General features: G+C 36.5%; 1 protein-coding gene across 17 annotated transcripts in view; it reads left to right on the top strand.

Annotated features, from left to right (window-relative positions):
* Kank (kank) overlaps positions 1–26,499 on the top strand; it is a 159,716-nt gene that overhangs the window by 72,111 nt on the left and 61,106 nt on the right. Inside the window, exons 1-2 of one of the 17 annotated variants that reach the window (XM_067771158.1) lie at positions 9,673–10,487; positions 13,809–14,241. The exons of 14 other annotated variants lie outside the window; for them this stretch is intronic. In XM_067771158.1, coding sequence (XP_067627259.1) covers positions 14,042–14,241 — 200 coding nt within the window. In that variant the 5' untranslated portion in view covers positions 9,673–10,487; positions 13,809–14,041. Of the gene's footprint in view, positions 1–9,672; positions 10,602–13,703; positions 14,242–26,499 lie in introns of those variants that run through there. 2 more of the 17 variants (XM_067771157.1, XM_067771156.1) reach the window with 2 other exon arrangements.

Below are 26,499 nucleotides of genomic sequence, written 5' to 3'. Positions count from 1 at the left end.
CTATTATTTGGAGATTACGAACGGGATAAGATTATTGTTCAGCCCCATTCACGAAAGGTATGAAATCTTCGGCACAGCCGAAGACAGTCCCTTCCTTACTTGTTTTTTGTTAACTTTTACGATAGTTTTTTTCACTCTTTTATTAAATTAGTTTTGTTCTTACTACAAACAGACATTCACATGTGAAATAGCACACGCAAGTGAATTGCAAGTTTTTGTGCTCTACCTTATCGCAATGACATATTTCGAAGAACTGTAACAAGTCCACATACATATTTACTATATCACAAGTCTAAAATTTCGAATAAAAAGCAAAAAAAAAAAAAAAACCTAATTTTTTTAATTCAAAATTAATTTGCTCAGCTGTGTCTGTCCAGCTTGAATTCAACAAAACGAGAAGCTAAAATACAAAAAAACCCCACGCTTGGTTGGATGGTGTAATCGGAGAGTGGGTTGTGAAGTATTTTTAGACACCTCAGATCTTGTATGGTTTTTTTTATTGTGATTTTCTTGTTTTTTTTTTGTTAGACATGTCATATGAAATCAATTATTATTCTGAGTGTTGTCGTAAAATTTTTTTTTTCGTATGTCAGCTATATTTATTTGTTGCCGCTATTTTGGGATTTCAATTTTTATTTTCTAAGTATTAATGATCTTCCAAAAATTATTGACATAACTTACGATAAATGTGACTTTGTTCGGGTTAGAAACCAAAGATGATGACACGCTTGACTTGATAATGACTTAATGGGTTTGGACGTTAATAACATTTGATATATGTTTTTGTTGTTGGCTTGTGCGTTATTTCGCTGTGTGACACCTTTATGGAAGTGAAGAATTTTTAAATTGTTTCTTAATAATGGATAGCATGACTATAAACATTTGGAGTGATAAAATTGATGGTGCATAGGTACATACACAAAATGTACATATGTATGTAGGTGTGTGAATGGCTTAAAAGTAATAATTGCCCTGCGTAATCATGGCTGCCAATGGGGTGTACTAAGAAACCTTTACTTGAACGCTTTCTTCTTAAGTCTTCATACGATGGATTTTGCATCATTTTTTTCACCGAATTTCGGTTTCTCTTTTGCACCTGAAATTTGGGCCTGAAAAAAGCTTGGTATTATTTTATCCTAAAAGCTGCCAGATCGCTGTAGCGTTTTTCAGGCGGAACTAGTAGCCGTTACCAACGCAGTAGAAACAATGGAAGAGCTTAAACTGCAGCAGCATCAACTTTTATATTGACAGCCAAGGAGCAATTAAGGCAAAAATCTCGGATAGATCAGCATACAAAATTGCGTTACAGTGTAAGCAATCTCTGGAAAGAATCGTGGCAGAGAGAAGCCTGCATCTATATTGGGTCCCAAAGCATATAGGAATAGATGGGAATGAAAAAGCCGATGAACTAGCCAAATTACGCATCCCTCAAAGCTTGTTCCGTAGACGTCCCACAAGACGAGATTAAGAGAAGGCGAGAGTTACATATAATCAAGCAAAGCAGGAAATGAATGGACCCAATCACAAGGCTGTAAAGTGTCGAATATAATTTGTAGGTCTTAAAACCTTCAATTAACAAAGTTGCTCCTATCGTTAAAAAGATAGGACTGTAGATCTGACGGGTATTTTAAGTGGACACTGCCTACTGGCGTCACACACTTTAAAAGTATGCTTGTTCAGTGATAGAACATATAGGAAGTGCGGGTTGCAGGAGGAAACGGTCAACACGTTTTGTAGCTGTAAGGAGTGATACAGCTGTCAGATCTAAAAGCAGCTAGTAGCATAGGTCCTAAAAAGCTTCGAGTATTTACCAAGAGCACGGAGCTATTTTGTAACATAGGTTTTGATAGGGCTCTTCAGTTTGGTAGTTAAACAAACTTCTGGAAACACTACGCACTCATTCTGTCTATCTTCACGAACCGGCCAGTTCAACCTAACCTAGCCTTCTCAAACAAAATGGTCTCAAAAATGACTCATATAAAATACGACTCCAAGAAGAATATAAACGGATAATGGTCCTGACTCAAAAATGACTCCCTCTTATACATAAAAGTGATTTATTGAAAATAAAATAGCAAAGTATAAAGGAATCACAAGTTATTATAAATGCGACGCAAAAAAAAAAACATAAAAAGAAGTTATAAGACGGCTCGTTCAAAGAGTCTATTCTACCAAACAAAAGCCTTTATGATAGGAAAATGAGCCCCTTTATGATTGTTTTAGTAGCCGAGAGTACGCAAAAAGACTGGAATATGAATGCATTTTTGATGTTTTTTGCACAGCCTCCTTCTCGGCGAAAACGCGATCGATCTTTTCGAAAATATCGTGACTATGACTCGAGCGGGTGACAAATAGAGAAAGAAGGAAGAGCGAGATGTCGGTGAAGTGCTGAAGAAACAGAGAGAGGAATCAGTTAGCCCAATAATTTCGCTGGATTGTCTTATGTCTGCTTGACGTTTTCCTAGCTGATTGAAGCTCTATCTTTCAAAGAGGAAGTTGCAGTTGGCAAGCGGAACTCCGAATTCTCTGCAGCCATTTAACTGGTTCGCTTTATCAGTTGAGTTTCCTGTTCCATTATTATCTAGACGGAAAAGAGGTGTTGTCAGATTACATTACATCTAATATTACGATGTGAGATCAACGTGTGTGCTGCAGCCGCCTTACCCGCAATGTTTAGCGGGTGTAAGTAGATATGTTTAGCACTCCATTTAGGGTCAACTTAGGCATATTCCTTAGGCAATTATATCAGTGTTATTGTTTGCCGTTATTTTACTATGCCCCGGAGCCCGAATGATTCTAATCCGAAAATAATAGTATTCAGTAGAAAATCGGGGACTCCCACACCACCGCCGATCGTACCACAATAGAGCTCTGGGCTTTATGGGACACTGAGTAGATATACAAATCTCTAACCTTATTACAACTGAATTTTGTCCCATCTTCCAATTTCCGCTTATAAGACACAGGGTACAGTGATCAGGCAGCTTGAATTCCCGGCATACATCGAGAGCAATAGAGCCAGAATTCCTCATCTCCGACCTTTACGGCGAACTTTATCCCACCTGCGAACGATTTACATATACACATCCTGCCCAACCCCAGTTAAATTCCTGTCTCATTCCTTCCTAGAGGGAATGAAGATGGTGAAGCCCGCACAGATGGCAGTTGTTCACACACAATAATCCGTCATGCCTTGTTTTAATTCGATATTGGTAAGAATGCTGGAGTGCCCCAATTAAGAGAGCCCAAATTCCTATCAAAAAGCCTGATCTAGGCATGTACTGCACCCACCGGTTTGGCCGTAATATTCATCGGATGTAGGTACGCTTTCTAAGCATCACATTTAAGGCTGACATCGCTGACACATATATCAGCGACATCAGTAGACAAAGCCACTGAGGACTATCCTAAATATTGCTAACGAATAATCAGGTTTCTAGAGTAAACTCCCACATTTTTAGCCCGACAGCAAGTACCATTGATACTCCCCCGATCAAGAGAGGCCTGAGAGCTGACATCTTATCTGTTTTTGTCAATAGAACTTGTTCCTCCGGAAGGTATTCACCGTATACAGATTATCCTGCAGTAGTTCCCACAGACTGTCTTGGATTCAAGGTCCAACACTTCCTTTACTAACACAATTTAAAGTAAAGAAAATAGACCTCCCCCTTTTGTTGTGCCTTAGCTCTTCTCTGGATTGCGTTCCCACATTGCGTGGGTAACAATAACAGCATCAGCAACCAGGAAAAATTAAAATAAATATTTTATTATTATAAAAAACAAAGAAGATTATGAATAAATTGTTTAGAAAACAAGCAATGACTCGAATGAATGACGTACTTTGGAATATGTGTCTGTGTGTGGCTGCGTATGAGTGTGTACGCTTATCGGTTAACAGACGAGTTGAAAACTATAATACTTACCAACTTACCATTTAATTAACAATAAATAAACACAGTAATTACCAGTACTCAGCACTTTGAGAGTATTTTGTAAACATATACATAAATATTTATAAGTAGAAGTACATATGTACATACATATTTACATACTCGTACAATAGAGACATACTCGACGGGACTTTACGACACTTTCGTCGGTGCAATTGAATTCTCATTGTTTTAAATAATACTTAGGACAGCAAGTATAGCATTTTTAAAGATTTTGCTTTGTTGTTTTATTTTTTTTATTTTTTGTTGTATGTGGAATCGTGTAAACTGAGCTTTTCTGAAGCTATTACTTATGTGCATACGCTGTGAAACTGGTTTTTGCTGAATTTAAAATGTAAAAGATCTCGCTCGAAAGCGTTTGACATTACCGCCTTGGCTAAGCTAATAATTCTCGGTTCGTTAACAACAGCTTGCTCGCTTCCTACTTGTCTTAAGACGCCTGCTCATATGTATAAATGTAGGTATATTAGGCCGGGTCGATTTGTGGGGAGGCAAAAAAATCGCCCATTGCTCTGTGAAAATCATATTCTAGGGATCAAAATAAGAAACTTTGCCGAAGGAACCATACCTCTAAAACGAATTCTGATGTCCCCCAATTTGGGTCGAACTTTTGGGTATGGGTAAATTTTGAAAAATCCCACTTTGACCCATTTAGAGTGCTCCAATCGAGTCCAAATGTATTACCGACCCCCACTAACTTTGGAGGCCCGACCCACCGATGCCAGTGGCACACCCGTTGGAACCTCCCTGGGGGTTGACCATACAAACATTTCAAAAAATCGCCGGTTTTGCACTTTACATGAAAAAATCAGCGAAATGCCTGTGTTTTTTCTTTTTGGAGTTTATTTTGCTCTTTAGAAATTTATTTAGTCAGAACATATGTAAATGAAAAAATGAATTTAACTTAGTAATAGAAAAGAAATTAAAAAAAAATTATTAGAAATTAGCGTTTTTACAACCCTTTTAAAACCAAGGCATCACTGTGATGCATTTGCATGTCGTAAACATAGTTGTGTGGTTTTTTTATTCAACCGTTTTAAAAAATGAAGGTATCACTGTGACACAATTGCAGATCGTAAAATTGCTTGTGTTGTTTTTTTTAAGCCACCACAAGACACAGCAGGTAGAATTGAAATTGCCATTTCATTCTTATTACCTCGTCTCGTAGACCATATATAACGCAACAGTTTTTGTGAATGCATTAAGTCGTTGTGAAGAACTCAAAATGTGAAGTGCTAATTTCAGATAAAAAAATATTTCAAAAAAAAAAAAATAAGTGAAGTGACCATTCCAAATCAAAAGTTTACAATGATTCCACCATCCTCTACACCGCAAGATGAAGCAACTACAACAACAACTATCGAAAACCCAATGAGTCATATACCCAAGCATGATGTTACTGTTTTTGGTGTGTCTACTGATTTAACTGATCTTAATTTATCAACCCATCTGGATATCTTGAGATATTATTTTTACTTAAGCGAACGTGCTAAAACAGAACAAAAAAGTTTTCCCATAAATCATTCACTATTCAAGCACAAGATAAGTTGATTGGAATTTGGGAAAAACTTGGTATGGAAATAATGCTGAAAAAAGTGTATTTAATAAATTGAATAAATTGCTTGACAAGTACCAAGAGCAAATCAAGAGAAGAAACAACACCCAACAATTTACAGAGTATGTAAAATCTCTGGAAACAATTTTTTACATTGGAACATGTAAATGCGATTTGAAGGCAGCTCCATGTGCATGCGGCTGGGTTCCCGAATGCCTCAAAGAGTTCATGCACATAATCAGAGAAGACTAACAATGAATGCATTTATGATGGAAACTGAAGAGCAAGGAGCAACGTCTATGTCATCAATGCCAACATACCAAGATCCCGATGATTCAACAACGCACCGCCACCGGTTCAAGAAGATATGGATAGAAGCACAAGTTCACAATACACAGAGAGATACGATTGTTTTAACTTTGCCTTGTTATGTGACAGATTTGGTGCGCCTGACAAAGTAGCATCAGCATTGGGAACCGCTCTTTTGCAAGATTTTAAAATTAAAGAAAAGCATGGGAAACCTCTCATCATGGATAAATCGAAAGTTCACAGAGAAAAAGAGAAATGCAGACAAGAAGTGCTTCGCAAACGGTTAGATGATGCCAATTTGTTAGTGTTTTCATTCGATGGCAGAAAAGATGATACTTTAGCGATAGATAAAATTGATGAGAAGTATCATACAAGGATGGTAAAAGAACCTCATTTTGTTATTTTGAGAGAACCCAATTCTAAATTGATTGGTTACGTAAGACTGGAACATGAAACCGCTGAATACAAAACAATCAAATTAAATATATCACTGGATGCATTAATTGGAATATGCACTGACGGTGAGCCAACAAACATTGGCCCACACGGTGGAATTATACGACGATTCGAATTGCTGTTAAAAAGACCATTGCATTGCTTCGTTTGCCTTCTACTCTTCAACGAACTTCCGTTTCGGCATTTGTTTGAATCTTTGGATAAATCAACCAGCACTGGACCAAGATCGGCAACCGGAAAACTGAGCCGTCAAATCGAAACTTGTGAAACTCTTCCGGTAAGTTATTGCTATCACTCATTTATTATAATTGTCAACCATTTTTAATTATTTTATTATTATATATTTTCAGGTGGTGGACGGCTTCTAGAAAATTGAGTTGCAAAATATGCCCCTGCTCCAGAAAAAATAAAATTTTCCACCGATCCGAAGTACTCATACGACATGGCCCATGCAATTTCTAGCGGCGTGGTTCCGGTGGATCTAATTGTCAATCAAGTAATTAAAGATAATTCATATTATGCGCATTCGGAAAATATCTTGTTATCAATGTTGTTTGATGATAGCAAAGAAAAGCGCGACTGTCCCATCAAGAAAATTCTCTGCTATCGAACCGATGTTGAAGAGCCAATGGAACTAAGAGTTTATAAAAAACCAGATATAAACTTTAATTGCATACGTTATACGGAAATGATCAATTTGAATGATATAAATATCGTATTTGAACCACCATTCACGCGAAGCATTCCGTACCATACATTGAAAGAATATTTAAATCAAGATGATCCACCGTTTAGTGATCCAAAAATTCCATCACACATACAAGGAACGGAACGACATGTTCAATTGCTAGCTAGCGTTTCCAAACGGGTTATACCGGAAAATGTAGAGGCTGTTATGGCGACGACATTAGAGAGCCGTGAGAAATTGCCCAGACTTGAAAGTAAAAAAGACTTCAAACAATACTTTTTTTAGTTTCTTTTCTATAACTCACTTAAATAATTTTTTTCATTTACATATGTTCTGACTAAATAAATTTCTTAAGAGAAAAAATAGATATTATGATAAATAAATAATAAATATTATTATAAATAAATAAATAAAAATAAAGAAAAAACATAGCCATTTAGCTGATTTTTTAATGTAAAGTGCAAAACCGGCTATTTTTTGAAATGTTTGTATGGTGAACCCCCAGGGGGTTCCAAGGGGTGTGCCACTGGCATCGGTGGGTCGGGCCTACAAAGTTAGTGGGGGTCGGTCATACATTTGGACTTGATTGGAGCACTCTAAATGGGTCAAAGTGGGATTTTTCAAAATTTGCCCCTACCCAAATTGGGGGATATCAGAATTCGTTTTAGAGGTATGGTTCCTTCGGCAAAGTTTCTTATTTTGATCCCTAGAATACGATTTTCACAGAGCAATGAGCGATTTTTAAATCGACCCGCCCTAATGTATATCTACCTACTCACATACCAGCATAGATTCACAAAGTTAAGAAAATATTATTAATTAAATATCACATTTTCAATTTGATACGTACACACATACACCTGCGAGTTTAAAAATAGCAGCAAGAGTTAATTAACAATGTATACATTCTTTTCTTCATTTAATACCGAAGCAGATGTCACCTTGGCCGTTTTGCAGTGTTTGTGTTTAACTAAAAAAAAAAAAATTAAAAACAGTTTTCGAAAAAGTCCCTTAAAGTCTCATGAGTTCTTCATTTTTGTCTAAAAGCCACAAATTTGCATTCGCTTTTGGTAATGTTTTTTAGTTTTTTCCCCTGTATCGAAACAGCTGTCACTTTTTCCGTTCAGCTGTGTTAGTGGATTCTTTTTTCTAAAAGGAATTTAATTACAAAAATTTTAAAAAAATATAAGAGTTTTCCTGAAAACTCATTTTATTTTAATAAAGTCCACGTTTGCAATCTCTGAAATTTGCTTTAGTTTTTGGTACATACATATTTCTGTAGGATTTTGTGCCATAAAAAGTGTGTAAAACTTTTTTTTGTATGGAAATAAAACCTGAAACCATCGAAGAAAGATTATCAAAAATAGTTTCGAGTTCTTAGAGACTTCAAACTTATATCGAATCTTCGAAAGATTTCCTTATATTGATAGTTAAAAAAAATCTAAATAACGAAAATAAACTTTGGAATTTCAAGGAAAATTTTAAAAAACTTTTCAATATTTTGAGTTTTAAATTCAAAATAAAATTAAAAAAATTTTTATTAAAATAAATTTTGAATTTTCATGTAGGTTTTTATGGCTTTTCTTATTCATGTGGAAAATGTAGTACACAATTTTTTGTATACTTTTTGTTTGTGTGTTTACTGTTTTTTTGTTTTTAATTTCACTTTGTTCTAGAAGAACATAAATTTTTTTCCGGACGAATAGGCACTTGCAACTTTTAATTTATCTGGAATTTTCAGAAAAGGGTTTTGAGATTGTTTAACAATTTGGGAAGAATTGAAAGAGCGTTTCATCAGGACGCATAAGGCGACAGCTGTTTCGATTATGCCTTGTACATCTCTTCAAAGCTTTGTCTCTATGGAGTTTGACTCGAACCCGCATTCCAACAATGATTGAACAGTTAAAAAAACATATTCAGCCAAAGGTATGTTTTAGTGGTTGGGCAACTATTTTCAATTGCGTTCTTTGCAGTCGTAATTTGGACAGTCGTAATTTGTATGTTTGTTTGTACCAAAGCTACGCTTTGTTGCTAGCGGTTCATTTTACGAACTGGTTCTGTTCGTTCTATATTTTTAAATTGGTTTAAAAATTTTCATTTGAAAATCTAAATTTATATTAAATAAAAAAACCTGGGAGTTTTAAGATTCGTCTGGACAATTCAGTACGAAAATTCCCGATTTTTGCTTGTTTTTTTTCACTTTTACTTCATTTAACTTCATTCGGGCGAAAAAAGATTTTTTTCCGGACAAATAGCCACTTCCAGTTTTTTAATTCTCAAATTTTCGCAAACATTTTTGAAATCGTTTGCTTTCATGGAGCTTTGCGGCCGAAAAATGAGAAAGCAGAGTTAAATTTTTCTTTCTGTCTTGTACGCGTTTCGACGCTCTCACGTCTTCCTCAGGGAGTCTGATAACTTTATTTTAAAAACGATAAATTTTTTTGATAATGATTTACAAGTTTTATTTTACTATTAAATAATGTTCTTTTCAATTCAGAAAAATATGTAGAAAAAGAAAAAGTTTGAAAACATTTGTTAATAACTTTTGCTACTATTTTGTGCGACCACAGCTGTACATACACATATGCAACTACACACATATAAATACGTCGATTTATTTACCACTTGACTTTGTTTTTGGCGCTCAAACGCTTTTGGTTTCAATCTTTTTAAACAAATTTTGTCTCTTACGCATTTATTTTGTCGTTTTTTGCTGACTTGGCCATCTGTTGCCAGCTGTTGCTAAAGTATGCTTTGGCTGTTTTTTAGGCTGGCTGCTGGGCTTGCCAAGTTCCAAATCTATCATTCACAGTCAGTTTAGTGGCGGCAGTGATTTCTTGCGGTTCAATGCAAAACTTTATACACAATCACAACACACGTGCAAGAAGACAAACATCAAAGTGCTTCAAATAAATAAATAGAGAGAGAAATATAAATAAAAGCAGGAAACAAAAAGTTAAAAATAACAAAAAAAAAAAAAAATTGCACCGCAGCATTAAAGATGAGAAATGCTGCGCGTGAGGCGTGATGCATGCCGCTCGTTGCCATGATCATCTGCATCTCGATCATCTACAAAGTGATGCAACAGTCAGCAAATTCATCAACTTCTGATGTTGATGGCGTTTCTAATGCACGATTCTTTAGTTAGGCAAGCGTGATCACTCAGCCACTCAGAGTCACATCGTTAAAGTCATTCAAGCAGTCGACGTGAATCGAGTTAGTCAGCCGCATAAATCGATCTTCAACTTTGTGCTTGGTGCTTTGACGGCCATGTGTGTGGTTTATGCCGTCAGCGATGAAGATCTTTTACTCAGTCTGATTTGAACACATTTAGAGTGCGGTTGGTATATTGAAATGATAATCGACACTTGATCGATTGCTTGTGTGTGCGCGAATGAGATAATTCTCGTAAAAAAGCTATTTTAAAGTGATCGTGAGTAAAGTGGTGATTCTGTAAGCAGTTTAAGGGAGCAAAACACAAAAAATAAACACAATGAAAAAGTTGAACTATTTTATGGCTGAATAAAGTGTAAATTAAATATAATACAATAACAAATTTTAAGCGTGTGTCTGATCTAGGCACGATCTAAAGGTCGCTAAAATGTGTTGAAAAAAGTTATTTAGAAGCAGATAAGCGGAAATAGTAAGCACATCGATCTACAACAAAGTGTTTAAAGTACAAAATTAGGTTTAAAAGGCTTAAGTGATCTATCATTAGCAGGTTAGGTTAGGTTGAACTGGCCGGTCAATAAAGACCTCACATAGACTGAAAGTGTCCGTAGTGTTAACAGAACTTGCCGTCAAAAATGGAAGAACCCCAAACAGGTGCCAGCACTTATGCTATAGAATAACTCCGTGCTATTGGCAAATACCTTCTATCCCTTTATGACCGGGAACCTAGTATAGATGTATGGTCCGACCTGAGCTAAGTTTTTCGAATGCTTCTTTAACATTCCAGAAGACTTCTAGATGAAGTACTGTGTGAGATTATTGCCTTAATCGCCACCTGACTATCAACCCATATATTGACGCGACTGCAGCTTAAGCACGATTCCTCCAGAATTTCTGCTGCTTTTTCTACGGCTATAATTTCCGTCTAAAGGACGCTGCAGTAATCTGGCAGTCTGCAGGATTCCTTCAAAGGAAGAACATAGTCTTACAATAGGAAAGTCACAGTTAAAGGGCTTCTACTACTTATTTGTAATTTTCCTTCCAAGGAATCTCCTTTAGTTTGTGTTCCATGTTCTAAAAGAGTCTAATTAAGTATACCTCTACGAAAACTACTTTAAGGATAACGAAAATTCACAAAACAGATGCGTCGAGGGTACACAATTTTGTGTCCGCCGAATTCGGGTAGCTGCCAGTTCGGGAACGGCGTTCATATCCGTAACACCTCCCTAAATTTTCGGAAAGTCGGGTATACCTTACTAGGAGTATATTCTAAGCTGTTACAATGAGAATATACGCCTGCAGTGCCCCGTGATACATTGGTGGGGTTTTCGTGAAGAGAAAAAACATTATAAACGATTGTCGTGATACATGTGTTCAAATGAAACAAGACGGAGGGGGCTGGAGGACGTAGAAGGTTTAACGAGGCCCTAACAATCGTTTGATAATTAGTTTCATATACCGGAACCCTCTTTTCATGCTTCACATATTCGTTTCCAAATTAAGTTAACCCAAAAAACTTGGCTTACGTTTTCCGAAACACGCGGTCATCTCAAAACATTGAGCTGAAACTAAATATCTTGGCTTCGAATCACCACAAATGCTGAACTCGCTTCTCACACACTTTATTTACCTTCAACAGACTTTTGAGAGCAGGTGCCCCCACAAATCTGAGTCGCTTTGTTTGCAGTCTGGAACATCGAAACTTATTCTTCTCCTCTACGAACTTTTTCTTTTTCTCCTTCTTTTAGCCATAGGTACACTCCTCGTAGGTATTGGGTAGTTTTATCGATTGGTCTGGTAAACTCCTGAAAAAGCAAAATTCTCAACCATCACGGGAACGATTTGAGGTGACCACGTTGAACTTTTATGTCGTTCATATTCCTTCTTTAGCGATCGCCGGAACAGCGCCTGCTAGATAAAAAGGATTCGCCACTATAGCATTTACCTCCGCTGAGAAAAGACCCGAAAATCGATAAGAGTGCTTGATTTGCAGATACTTTGAATATAGCTCCGCCCCAACTTTCTTTTCCAGTTTTTGTCAAAAGCATCGCTGGTATGTGTTTTAAAAAGTGCAAGCTCGCTTTTCTTCAGGCGTACGCCTAGGTTTTACCTACAAAATCTGTCAGTTATTTGAGGCAGAAAACGTTAATGGAGTAACAAAAAAGCAGAGCGAGTAGAGAACGCCACAACCGCGTTGTTTGGGGGGTTTCTCCCAAAGAAGTACACTGTATCTAAGTATACAGCTATTGTACAATCGACTCTACTGTGTAGTGTTTTGGTCGGGTAACCTGCATTTACCAAGTCTACGAACCTCATAATTTTGTGAAGAGGTCAAATGAGTTCGAAGCTGCGAAGTTCAAATGAGATAAGCTGTGTTCTTTTCTCCACTTCGATTAAGGTACTCATTATTTTTTTGGTTTAAACATCACTTGATTTGGAGGCGAGGAAAATAGTTATGATCGCAGCTTTGAGAAAAACAGAAGCTTGCGTGCGGAAAAACTCAGAAATTGGTCATAAGATCTTTGCTCATGGAGTATTCGAGTTCTAGCACCAGATAGTGCGCTTTCCATACGACAAGACTTAATCATTAAAAACATACTCTTCAAGGTGTCATCAACATATTCACCGACGGCTCTAGCTGATAACGACATCTTTTTACCGATTAAGCGCTAGTTGGGAAACGTGTATTTATTTTATGAAATAGTCCGACCGCATTAAAGTCCTTCATGTTTCTACGCTTGATGATCACTGAATGCCACAGATATTTCAATGAGATGTCAGTGCACTTCATATGCATATAAGACTGATATATGCTTACCTGGATATGAAAGGCAGCTTTGGAGCTGATGACCCAGCCAAGAGAAGTATGACTAGCCGCATCTTTCCAGTCAATGATTCGGTAAGCTACGTGCGAACATAAATGCTATAAATAGAAAAAATGTGTTCAGGTCAACACTATCACTATCACGTGCGGGCCAGTTTGACCTTGTTGTTTGTGGAAAAATTAAAAGGAGCAAATTGGAAGAGAAGCACGGCCCTAGATCTCTTCGGAGGCTATCACGCCTTGCATTTATTTATCTACAATATAAAAATAAGTCGGAAACCACGAACGGTTTTGCATTCGTTCGTTCGAAGAATGAAAAAAACTTGAGAGAAGAGAAAAGAGAGAAGGAAAAGGAGATTGAGAAAGAGATAGAATGAGACGAAGAAAAAGATAGATGAAGCGAAAAATACGGAGGGAAGAGTGAATACGAAGATTAGGAAAAAGTGTAGAGGGGCGAGGGCAGAGTTAGACGGAAAAAGCTCATTAAGATGTATGCAGATAGACCAAATTTAGGGCAGAACAACGTCTGCCGGGTCTGCTAGTTTTTTATAACTAAAAAAAAAAAAAGTTACGTATACGCACCGGTACCCGTTATTCAGGTTGTACGTCTATGTTTGCCTGTAATTAGCTAAAATTAGGAACTTGTCTGATTTAAACGAAAACTATCGTTATTTGAAGAGTTTGAAGGAGAAGTTTCTGTACTTATTATTTGAAAAGCGCGTTCCCCTAATTTGCTACCTTTTAACACAGATAGGCTCTCACAAGTTTCTTATCATCCAATTGCGGGGCATACATTTCCGTTTTGCACGCTATGCCGCTAATTAAGTTTACTCTTTAATAAAATTGTGTAAATAGAAAAAAAAAAATAAGCTGAAGTGAAAAAGCATTAAAAAAAGTAAAACAAAAACAAGGGAAAACCGGCGCCTCATTATATTTATTAACAAATAAATTACTGAATTTGAAATAAATATCATCAAGTACATTAAAAGGCAAAAGCACAATCAGCAAGAGACCCTGCAACAAATTTCTGCAAGCACTTTTTAGTTATAAATAATTTGTGTTTTGTTTAAATCAAATGCCTTGCAAGAATGAATGTTGTCGGTGCGAATCAATTAAGTAATGCCAACAGCAACGCTGTCAACTATGTGTCATTCACGAGTTTATCGTCGCGCACAACAACAACAACAGTGGCGCCAACTAACCCACAAACAGAGTGGGAGCAGAATTTCGAAGCAAAAATAAAAGATTTAACACCAAATGAACAGCAGGCCGTACGCCGTTTCTGGAGGTAATAGAATTAAAAAAAAAAAAAACAAATGAAGTAGAAGAAAATTTCATTCACAATTTTAGCGCCAAGCGTAACTGCTTGCGTGGTTGGGTGGCAGCGCAGGTTGGGCTAAAGCAGTGGTTTATACGGATAGCGAAACGATTTGTGCATAAATCAAGTGGAAATTTAAAAAAATGAATTGTTATTGAAATATGTATATATTATTTGCTGTCATTCTATGCTTCTGCTTGAATGGGTTTAATCGTATTTTGTTGTAAGCGGATTCATAAACTATAGAAGATAATATCAATTTATAAACACACATAGAAACATACATTTAGGCGCTTTAGCTATTTTTATACTCAGTTGAGCAGAGCTCACAGAGTATATTAAGTTTGATTGGATAACGGTTGGTTGTACATATATAAAGGAATCGAGATAGATATAGACTTCCATATATCAAAATAATCAGGATCGAAAAAAAATTTGATTGAGCCATGTCCGTCCGTCCGTCCGTTAACACGATAACTTGAGTAAATTTTGAGGTATCTTGATGAAATTTGGTATGTAGGTTCCTGAGCACTCATCTCAGATCGCTATTTAAAATGAACGATATCGGACTATAACCACGCCCACTTTTTCGATATCGAAAATTTCGAAAAACCGAAAAAGTGCGATAATTCATTACCAAAGGCAGATAAAGCGATAAAACTTGGTAGATGAGTTGAATTTGTGACGCGAAATAGAAAATTAGTAAAATTTTGGACAATGGGGGTGGCACAGCCCAGTTTTAAAAGAAGGCAATTTAAAAATTTTGCAAGCTGTAATTTGTCAGTCGTTGAAGATATCATGATGAAATTCGGCAGGGCCGTTAATCCTATTACTATATGTACGCCTAATAAAAATTAGCAAAATCGGAGAAGGACCACGCCCACTTTTAAAAAAAATTTTTTTTTAAAGTAAAATTTTAACAAAAAATTTAATATCTTTACAGTATATAAGTAAATTATGTCAACATTCAACTCCATAAATGATATGGTGCAACAAAATACAAAAATAAAAGAAAATTTCAAAATGGGCGTGGCTCCGCCCTTTTTCATTTAATTTGTCTAGGATACTTTTAACGCCATAAGTCGAACAAAAATTAACCAATCCTTTTGAAATTTGGTAGGGGCATAGATTTTATGATGCTAACTGTTTTCTGTGAAAACGGGCGAAATCGGTTGATGCCACCCCCAGTTTTTATACACAGTGGTTCGTCTGTTCTTCCGCATGGCCGTTAACAAGATAACTTGAGCAAAAATCGACATATCTTTAATGAACTTAGTTCACGTGCTTACTTGAACTCACTTTATCTTGGTATGAAAAATGAACCAAATCCGACTATGACCACGCCCACTTTTTCGATATCGAAAATTACGAAAAATGAAAAAAATGCCATAATTCTATACCAAATACGAAAAAAGGCATGAAACATGGTAAGGCAATTGGATTGTTTTATTGACGCGAAATATAACTTTAGAAAAAACTTTATAAAATGGTTGTGACACCTACCATAATAAGTAGAAAAAAAATGAAAAAGTTCTGCAGGGCGAAATAAAAAACCCCTAAAATCTTGGCAGGTATTACATATATAAATAAATTAGCGGTATCCAACAGATGATGTTCTGGGTCACCCTGGTCCACATTTTGGTCGATATCTGGAAAACGCCTTCACATATACAACTACCACCACTCCCTCTTAAAACTCTCATTAATACCTTTAATTTGATACCCATATTGTACAAACACATTATAGAGTAACCCCTGGTCCACCTTTATGGCGATATCTCGAAAAGGCGTCCACCTATAGAACTAAGCCCCACGCCCTTTTAAAATACTCATTAACACCTTTCTTTTGATACCCATATTGTACAAACAAATTCTAGGGTCACCCCTGGTCCACCTTTATGGCGATATCTCGAAACGACGTCCACCTATGAAACTAAGGATTACTCCCTTTTAAAATACGCATTAACACCTTTCTTTTGATAACCATATTGTACAAACAAATTCTAGGGTCACCCCTGGTCCACCTTTATGGCGATATCTCGAAACGGCGTGCACCTATGGAACTAAGGATTACTCCCTTTTAAAATACTCATTAACACCTTTCTTTTGATACCCATATTGTACAAACAAATTCTAGGGTCACCCCTGGTCCACCTTTATGGCGATATCTCGAAACGGCGTGCACCTATGGAACTGGAACTAAGGATTACTCCCTTTTAAAATACTCATTAACACCTTTCTTTTGATACCCATATTGTACAAACAAATTCTAGGGTCACCCCTGGTCCACCTTTATGGCGATATCTGGAAACGGCTTGCACCTATGGAACTAAGGATTACTCCCTTTTAAAATACACATTAACACCTTTCTTTTGATAACCATATTGTACAAACAAATTCTAGGGTCACCCCTGGTCCACCTTTATGGCGATATCTCGAAACGGCGTGTACCTATGGAACTAAGGATTACTCCCTTTTAAAATACTCATTAACACCTTTCTTTTGATACCCATATTGTACAAACAAATTCTATAGTCAACCCTGATCCACCTTTATGGCGGTATCCCTAAGTGGCGTCCACCTATAGAACTATGGCCCACTCCTTCATAAAATACTCTTTAACGCCTTTCATTTGATACACATGTCATACAAACACATTCCAGGGTTTCCCTCGGTTCATTTTCCTACATGGTTATTTTCCCTTATGTTGTCACCATAGCTCTCAACTGAGTATGTAATGTTCGGTTACAACCCGAACTTAACCTTCCTTACTTGTTTAATTTAGAGAGTTTGTGCAATTGTGTAAGCATTGTTTTCTTTTTTGTTTTGGATTTCAATGCCCATGACGATTTATTTCTGTTGTAGCTACTCAGCATGCTTGACTAATTCAATAATAAATTAACGGCTATCAAAATAAATCCTTCAATTTGTTTCAAATGAATTGAACCGGAACTGGTGCTTTTTCGTTAAAAACAAAGATATATATATTAGGGTGGGTCGATTTGTATGGACGAAAGTTAACCGATATCGCGCCATCGATTATTCGCTAGGATTTGTTCTCAGGAAAAGAAAGTTTCACTACGCATACCCACAAAAATAATTTTCGAGTCTGCGAAATTTAATTTTTTTGACTTTTTTCGACTTTGATTTTTAAGGTTTTTTCATAACCTATTAAAAAATTTTCATATGTATACCCTGTCCGGCCCGAAAAAATTCGCGTTTCGTTGACGATAACAGTTTTTGGAAAAAAAAAATATTTGCGTTCATTATAACCAACGTTTTTTTGCATACATTTTTGGGTCGGACAGGGTATACATGAAAATTTTACAATCAAATGAAAATTTTTTAGTAGATCATGATAAAAACCTTAAAAATCAATGCCGAAAAAAAGTAAAAAAAAAATGAAATTTCGCAGGCTCGAAAATTATTTTTGTGGGTATGCGTAGTGAAACTTTCTTTCCTGAGCCAAATCCTATCGAAAAATCGATGGCGCGATATCGGTTAATAAATCGACCCAGTCTAATATATATATATATGAGAAAACGCGAAAGCAGTGAGATTTGTTTCCTTCCTCTTTTTTAGTCGTGCTTTAATTTAATTTCGATGATTTGTAGGCAGAGCTTTCATCCGATATTCAATTCGTTTTTCGAAAAAAAAAGAACTGTGGACCTGTTATACTTCGAAAAGTTTTATGTGCGAAAATTTTGTTGTTGTTTTTATAAAAAAAAAAACACATTCCACGTAAATTTTGTTAGGCGTTGTTATATGTTTTGCATCGTCAGTAACAACAGATTTAGGAAGTGCGAGCTGCAGGAAGAAACAGTTGAGCACGTTCTGTGCATAGATTAGATTGATACGAATCTTTTGTTTACGCTCTCATATTTTCGCCCTCACGAGGGATTTATCTTCTAGTTGTTGCTGGCAACAATCACAGATAAATCCCTCGCGCCAGCTGAAGCGGGTGCCAGAACAAAAAATGTGCCAGCCAAAACGAAAAACGTGCCAAAAATTTTGATAAACTTTAGTTTGACCTACAACTGTAGAATAGCGTTAAAAAATTATGGGAAAAAGGATAAAAATACTTGTTTTAGTGTAAGTATTATTAGTTCGAAGGCGGAAGGTAAATATTATTTCCCATTCAAAAGTTATCACTAACAAGTTAGGAAGGTTAAGTTCGGGTATAACCGAACATTGCATACTCAGTTGAGAGCTATGGTGACAACATAAGGGAAAATAACCATGTAGGAAAATAAACCGAGGGAAACCCTGGAATGTGTTTATATGACATGTGCATCAAATGAAAGGCACTAATAAGTATTTTATGAGGGAGTGGGCCATAGTTCTATAGGTGGACGCCATTTAGGGATATAGCCATAAAGGTGGATCAGGGTTGACTCTAGAATGCGTTTGTACGAGATGGGTATCAAATGAAAGGTGTTAATCAGTATTTTAAAAGGGAGTAATCCTTAGTTCGATTGGTGGACGCCGTTTCGAGATATTGCCACAAAGGTGGACCAGGGGTGACCCTAGAATTTGTTTGTACAATATGGGCATCAAACGAATGGTGTTAATGAGTATTTTAAAAGGGAGTGGGCCTTAGTACTATAGGTTGATGCCGTTTCGAAATATCGCCATAAAGGTGGACCAGGGGTGACTCTAGAATGTGTTTGTACGACATGGGTATCAAATTAAAGGTATTAATGAGGGGTTTAAAAGGGAGTGGTGGTTGTTGTATAGGTGGTCGCCTTTTCGAGATATCGCCAAAAAGTGGACCAGGGGTGACTCTAGAATGCGTTTGTACGATATGGGTATCAAATGAAAGGTGTTAATGAGTATTCTAAAAGGGAGTAATCATTAGTTCCATAGGTGGACGCCGTTTCGAGATATCGCCATAAAGGTGGACCAGGGGTGACCCTAGAATTTGTTTGTATAATATGGGTATCAAAAGAAAGGTGTTAATGAGTATTTTAAAAGGGAGTAATCCTTAGTTCCATAGGTGGACGCCGTTTCGTGATATCGCCATAAAGGTGGGCCAGGGGTGACGCTAGACTTTGTTTGTACGATATGGGTATCAAATGAAAGGTGCTAATGAGTATTTTTAAAAGGGAGTGGGCCTTCGTTCTATAGGTGTTCGCCTTTTCGAGATATCGCCATAAAGGTGGACCAGGGGTGATTTTAGAATATGTTTGTACGATATGGGTATCAAATGAAAGGTGTTAATGAGTATTTTAAAAAGGCGTGGGGCTTAGTTCTCTAGGTGGACGCCTTTTCGAGATATCGCCATAAAGGTGGACCAGTGGTGACTCTAGAATGAGTTTGTACGATATGGGTATCAAATTAAAGGTATTAATGAGAGTTTTAAAAGGGAGTGGTGGTAGTTGTATATGTGAAGGCGTTTTCCAGATATCGACCAAAATGTGGACCAGGGTGACCCAGAACATCATCTGTTGGATACCGCTAATTTATTTATATATGTAATATCTGCCAAAATTTTAAGGGTTTTTTATTTCGCCCTGCAGAACTTTTTCATTTTCTTCTACATAATATGGTAGGTGTCACAACCATTTTATAAAGTTTTTTTCTAAAGTTATATTTCGCGTCAATAAAACAATCCGATTACCTTACCATGTTTCATCCCATTTTTCGTATTTGGTATAGAATTATGGCATTTTTTTCATTTTTCGTAATTTTCGATATCGAAAAAGTGGGCGTGGTCATTGTCGGATTTCGTTCATTTTTCATACCAAGATAAAGTGAGTTCAAGTAAGCACGTGAACTAAGTTCATTAAAGATATGTCGATTTTTGCTCAAGTTATCGTGTTAACGGCCATGCGGAAGGACAGACGAACGACTGTGTATAAAAACTGGGCGTGGCTTCAACCGATTTCGTCCATTTTCACAGAAAACAGTTAACGTCATAAAATCTATGCCCCCACCAAATTTCAAAAGGATTGGTTAATTTTTGTTCGACTTATGGCGTTAAAAGTATCCTAGACAAATTAAATGAAAAAGGGCGGAGCCACGCCCATTTTGAAATTTTCTTTTATTTTTGTATTTTGTTGCACCATATCATTACTGGAGTTGAATGTTGACATAATTTACTTATATACTGTAAAGATATTAAATTTTTTGTTGAAATTTTACTTAAAAAAAAAAAAAAATTTTAAAGTGGGCGTGGTCCTTCTCCGATTTTGCTAATTTTTATTAAGCGCACATATAGTAATAGGAGTAACGTTCCTGAAAATTTCATCATGATATCTTCAACGACTGCCAAATTACAGCTTGCAAAAATTTTAAATTACCTTATTTTAAAAGTGGGCGGTGCCGCCCCATTGTCCAAAATTTTACTAATTTTCTATTCTGCGTTATAAGTTCAACCCATCTACCAAGTTTCGTCGCTTTATCTGTCTTTTGTAATGAATTATCGCACTTTTTCGGTTTTTCGAAATTTTCGATATCGAAAAAGTGGGCGTGGTTATAGTGCGATATCGTTCATTTTAAATAGCGATCTGAGTGCTCAGGAACCTACATACCACATTTCATCAAGATACCTCAAAATTTACTCAAGTTATCGTGTTAACGGGCGGACGGACGGACGGACATGGCTCAATCAAATTTTTTTTCGATCCTGATTATTTTGATATATGGAAGTCTATATCTATATCGATTCCTTTATATATGTACAACCAACCGTTATCCAATCAAACTTAATATTCTCTGTGAGCTCTGCTCAACTGAGTATAAAAACAGGTTTTGTAAATATGAACTCCCGATGCAACCAGTCCATTTTGATCACAGAACCTGGAACGCCAGACATGTAGGATAAGCCCTATCCATTAAATAATGTTAACTATTATATCATAGGTCCGATTTACTGAAATTTCATAAGAATATATGGTTTTCACTGCGAGTTAAATGCGATACATGTTATAAAAAATGTGCATTTTGACAGCGCTCTCTCGAAACAAAGAGTTGCAAATCCATTCATCTATGGTTCTGTGTTCATGTCATGTGCTCGACAGGTAAAGGCTCCAGCTGCTAGGCGCAGCAGAGTTGCCAGATCTCGAGGCTGCAATTAAGACCCTAGAAAACTTCTAGCATTTGCGAAGAGTACGCAGCTATTCTATAACATAAGTTCTGGCACCTGATGGGATTATTCCCTGTGATCGTAAGACAAATTCTGGTAACACTATGCGCACGTTCAGTCTATGTGAGGTCTTTATTGTTCGGACAGTTCAACCTAACCTAACCTGTCGATGTTTTCTAGTCTTTTTCTGTTTCTTGAAATAATATCTCGGGAACTAGCTGATGGGATCACGTCGAGCCTACTAGGTCACCCAACTCCCATCCCCTACTTAGTTTGAAGAGCGCACTATAGCAGAAAAATAGCTTAAACTTGTGCAGAGAGCAGTTGTTTTTTTTTTGGAAAAAATTGAGGTATAGCGTTCGTCAAGTTTCGATATACCTTGGAGTGACCCCGCGTAGAAAAACTTTTTCGAAAGAACCCTCGGCCTACCACCGAGCACATTTCCCAACAACGGGAAAAAGCGCTGCTAGCCAGAGTGATCTACCTGTTGACGTTTCAAAGAGTGCTTTTTAATGTTCTATACAAAAAAATAGTTTTGGACTATTTCATATAACATTACAGCATGCTATTGGGAAACGCTTAGGCTGGGCTTAAACCAACCTATATCAAGCCCATTTATCCCAAACAATGTAGAGTCTGCCTCTACATCACTCCTCCTTCTCATAATTTCAATGTTACTATATACATTTCATTTCTGCTCTCTCTTTCTTTCTCTTCTGGACTTTAACTGTGTCTTTTCCTTTTTCCATCGATTTCTGCTATTCTATATTCATCACTTTTTTCTTTATTTTCCATAATTTTTATTTTCTTATGTATCTTGCCTTCTCTTTGAGTTTTCCTAAGATTTATTCAAATATTTGAATTAGACGCCGTCTGTGCGATTTATTGATTAAATTTTTTGTAAAAATATGTCGGCCGCCCCTATATTGAGCATTCCAGTGATGTTGTATTTGCCTTCTACTTCTTTTTGATAGAATTATGAACAGTTTGGCTTATTTTTCAGTCTGTCCACTCTTCCAGAACTGTTTTCACAGAACTGAGGTCACAAAAAGTTTCGGGATTGTAAAATGATGATGTAGCTCCATGTTTGTTTCCACATCATTGAATAAAAATACAAATGCAAGGCGCTATAGCCACTGAAGAGATTTTAGGCCGAGCTTCTCTCCCAATTTGCATCGTGCCCCATTTTAATTTTCCCTACAACTTGGCCGGAAGGGATCTACATGTTTTATGCCGACTCCGAGAGGCATCTGCAAAGCAGATGATTTTCACTGATAACTTTTCCTGGCAGAAATACGCTCAGAATTTTTGCCAAATCACGTCCGAGGGGCGACGCCGATTTAAATTTTTTTCTTCTAATTGTAAAAACTTGTGTATAAATTTTTGAAGCCAGGACCCTTGGTGTGAGAGGCGGAGCATGCTACCACTACACCACGGCGGGCGTCTAGTTCATGGAGGACTCTAATCTATGCCCAAACGGTGCCTACTATACTTAGTTCACTCCTTCATTCTTTGTCCATAATCGGACCAAATACCAAACTACGTAAAATTCCATAAAAAAATTTGAGACTGACAATCTCATTATATTACTGTGAACAACGTAATTAATCATTTATCGTCTCAATTAAAAACTGGAAGAAAGGCAATATCACCTGGTTCTCTAGCATTATGTACATTGGCTTCGAGGGAGTTAGTCGGCCTCAAATAACAGCTCATGATTTACAATCGTAAAATTTTCTTTCCCCGTAAACCAAGCCTCTGTCAGGGTTGTAAGTATGTAAAGAAATTCCCTGTTAAGTTAGGTTGGGTTGAACTGGCCGGTCAATAAAGACCTCACATATACTGAATGTGTCCATAGTGTTAACAGAATTTGTTTGGCGACCAAACGGAAGAACCCCAATCAGGTGCCAGGACATACGTTATAGAATAACTCCGTCCTCTTGGTAAATATTAGAAGTTTTCTCGGACCCAGCTTATTTGCTGCCTCGAGATCTGGCAACTCTGCCGCTCCTAATAGCTGGAGCCTTGATCTGGCGAGCGCAGGACACGAACACAGAAATCCCCTGTTTACTAAAGCAAACTGGTTTCCTAGAACTGCTTTGATTTACTGGGGCATAAAATAGTTTGGTATCAATTTACGTGCACAACATTAAAGTGAGAGTGACAGTAAAATTTTTCTCCTTCTCGAATAATAAAATATTAAGAACGATAAAAACAATATTTTCAACGAAGTTTTATTTCTATTACCGGAGCTAGTTCTGTTTTATACCAAAGTAAAAGTCAATACTCAAAAAATTAATTAACTAGCATATTTGAAGTCTAAACCGAAAATACCTACATAAGTAAATCAAAACTAATCATGCCTGAAAAAAAGCTCTTCCAGATAATCAAAATTAATTAAGCAACAATTTTGAGCAAGAAAAAAATTTAAACACATGACATGGATAGACTCCTCAAACTTTGCCTAGACATTGAACATAAAATGAAAAATGGAAAACTGCTGTCAAGTGTCAGAGTTTGAAATCTATAAATAAATTAAAAAGGCAAACGAAAATACAATTTAAAAAAAAAAAAAACACCACAACGCATTCGGAGAGTGGGGGAAAGAAAACATCGAAGTAAATCACTTAAGTTTGGTGCGCTTATATGTGCGCCAAAGATACCAGATTTCTGCATTGAGAGAAATTTTTTTTGAAAGATTGATTGAAGGAATCTTACTTTTGGTTAGTTTGCCCCTTTGGCTCGAAACAACCATTTATATTAAGCATAAAATTCATGAAATAGATTAAATAATACACGCATGCCATGTAAAAATGTTAATGACCTTTGTTCTTACCTTTAAATAGTTTTGTGGAATGAACTTGAAAACAGCAGCTGATTTGGTTTTATGATATTCAAGCAATAAAAAAGCAATTAAATTTTGATTCAAAGTGGATCATGCCGCCTTACATGATTACCAAGTAATTCCAACTGTAATAAAAAGTCTTTTATACTCGTATGATAAATTTATTTAAAATAGTGTCATACATGTTTTAAATCAAAGTGTTCAATACTTATGTTAAGGAACATGGAATGTGCTTTGTAGTTTGACAACTTCGCTTCGTTGAAGTGAATCAGAATATGATTATTCTCTTAGCAACGTTGATTTATTTTAAAAATAACAAATAAGGACGGCACTACCTTTCATGAGCGGCGCTGAACAATATTCTTATCCCACTCGTAAACTCCAAATAATCGGATGTATAAGATAAGAAATATATAGTGAACAAATGTACATACCTAACCGATTTTTAAGATAAATATAAAATAAACAAGTAAGGAAGGCTAAGTTTGGGTGTAACCGAACATTACGTACTCTGCTGAGAGCTATGGAGGCAAAATAAGGGAAAATCACCATGTAGGAAAATGAACCTAGGGTAACCCTGGAATGTGTTTGTATGACATGGGTATCAAATGGAAAGTGGTAATGAGTTTTTTAAAAGGAAGTGATTCTTAGTTCTATAGGTGGACGCCTTTTCGAGATATCACCATAAATGTGGACCAGGGGTAACTCTAGAATTTGTTTGTACGATATGGGTATGAAATGAAGGGTGTTACTGAGTATTTTAAAAGGGAGTTGGCCTTAGTTCTATAGGTGAACGCCTTTTCGATATATCGCCATAAAGGTGGACCAGGGGCGACTCAAGAATTTGTTTGTACGATATGGGTATCAAATAAAAGGTTTTAATTAGTATTTAGTTTTATAGGTGGACGCCTTTTCGGAATATCGCCATAAAGGGGGACCAGGGATGACTCTAGAATTTGCTTGTACGATATGGGTATCAAATGAAAGGTGTTAATGAGTATTTTAAAAGGGAGTGGTGGTAGTTGTACATGTGAAGGCGTTTTCGAGATTGACCAAAATGTGGACCAGGGTGACCCAGAACATCATCTGTCGGGTACTTCTAATTTATTTATATATGTAATACCACGAACAGTATTCCTGCCAAGATATATTTTATATATATAGCGCCGATCGAAATGATTTTTACAGGACATCTTCTATTATATATTAGAATAAATATCACCAAGTTTAACGTTTTTATATTGGAAATTAAGAGAGAAATTGCCAAAAATCGTTCTATCTTAACGATCGGTTGTATATATAGCTCCGATTGAAGTGATTTTTTCAGAAAATCTTTTATGATATATTAAAATATATATCGCCGAGTTTCACGTTTATACTTTCTAAATTAAGAGAGAAATGGCCAAAAATCTTTCTATCTGAAAGATAGGTTGTATGGGATATAACTCTATATAGTTCCGATCAAAGTGATTTTTTCAGGATATCTTCTATGAGATATTACAATATATATCACCGAGTTTCACGTTTATACATTCTAAATTGCAGCAGGAATAACCAAAATCGTCTTATCTGAACGATCGGTTGTATGGGAGATATATGATATAGCGGTCCGATCCTACCGGGTCCGACAAATGTCTAATATAATACAAAAATACATTCTTGTCCCAAATTTCATTGAGATATCTCAAAATTTGAGGGACTAGTTTGCGTTCAAACAGACAGACGGACGGACGGATAGACGGACATGGCTATATCAACTCAGTTCGCCGCCCTGATCAATTCGGTATACTTAATGGTGAGTCTATCTTCTATATTTCTCAACGTCACAAACATCGGACCAAAGTTAATATACCATTTCATGTTCATGAAAGGTATAAAAAGAGCATGGCAAAAACTATTTTGTTGGATACCTCTAAGATCTAGACCAGGGATACCCAAAATTCAAACTATGGCTGTGTGAGCAAATATAAAATCATGTTATTGGTCGTGGTTTAGTTGTTGATGAAAAATCAATGAGGTAGGACGTGTGCACGCATGTTTGTTAACACACAAAAAGTAATTCGTAAATATGCCAAATAAATATCATTTATATTTAAGAATTCATGAGCTTAACACCGGCTTATAATAATTGAATTTCAATTATTATGTTTTTTTCCCAGAGAAACTGAAAAGAAAGAAACAAATATCATTTATTGCGGCCACCGTGGTGTGATGGTAGCGTGCTCCGCCTACCACACCGTATGCCCTGGGTTCACACCCCGGGAAAAGCAAGATCGAAATTTTAGAAATAAAAGGT

This window comes from Eurosta solidaginis, chromosome 3 (assembly GCF_040869045.1).
Source record: "Eurosta solidaginis isolate ZX-2024a chromosome 3, ASM4086904v1, whole genome shotgun sequence".
Classification (NCBI taxonomy): domain Eukaryota; kingdom Metazoa; phylum Arthropoda; class Insecta; order Diptera; family Tephritidae; genus Eurosta; species Eurosta solidaginis.
The sequence above is the reverse complement of the archived record's forward strand: the minus strand, read 5'-3'. Positions and strand labels throughout refer to the sequence as shown.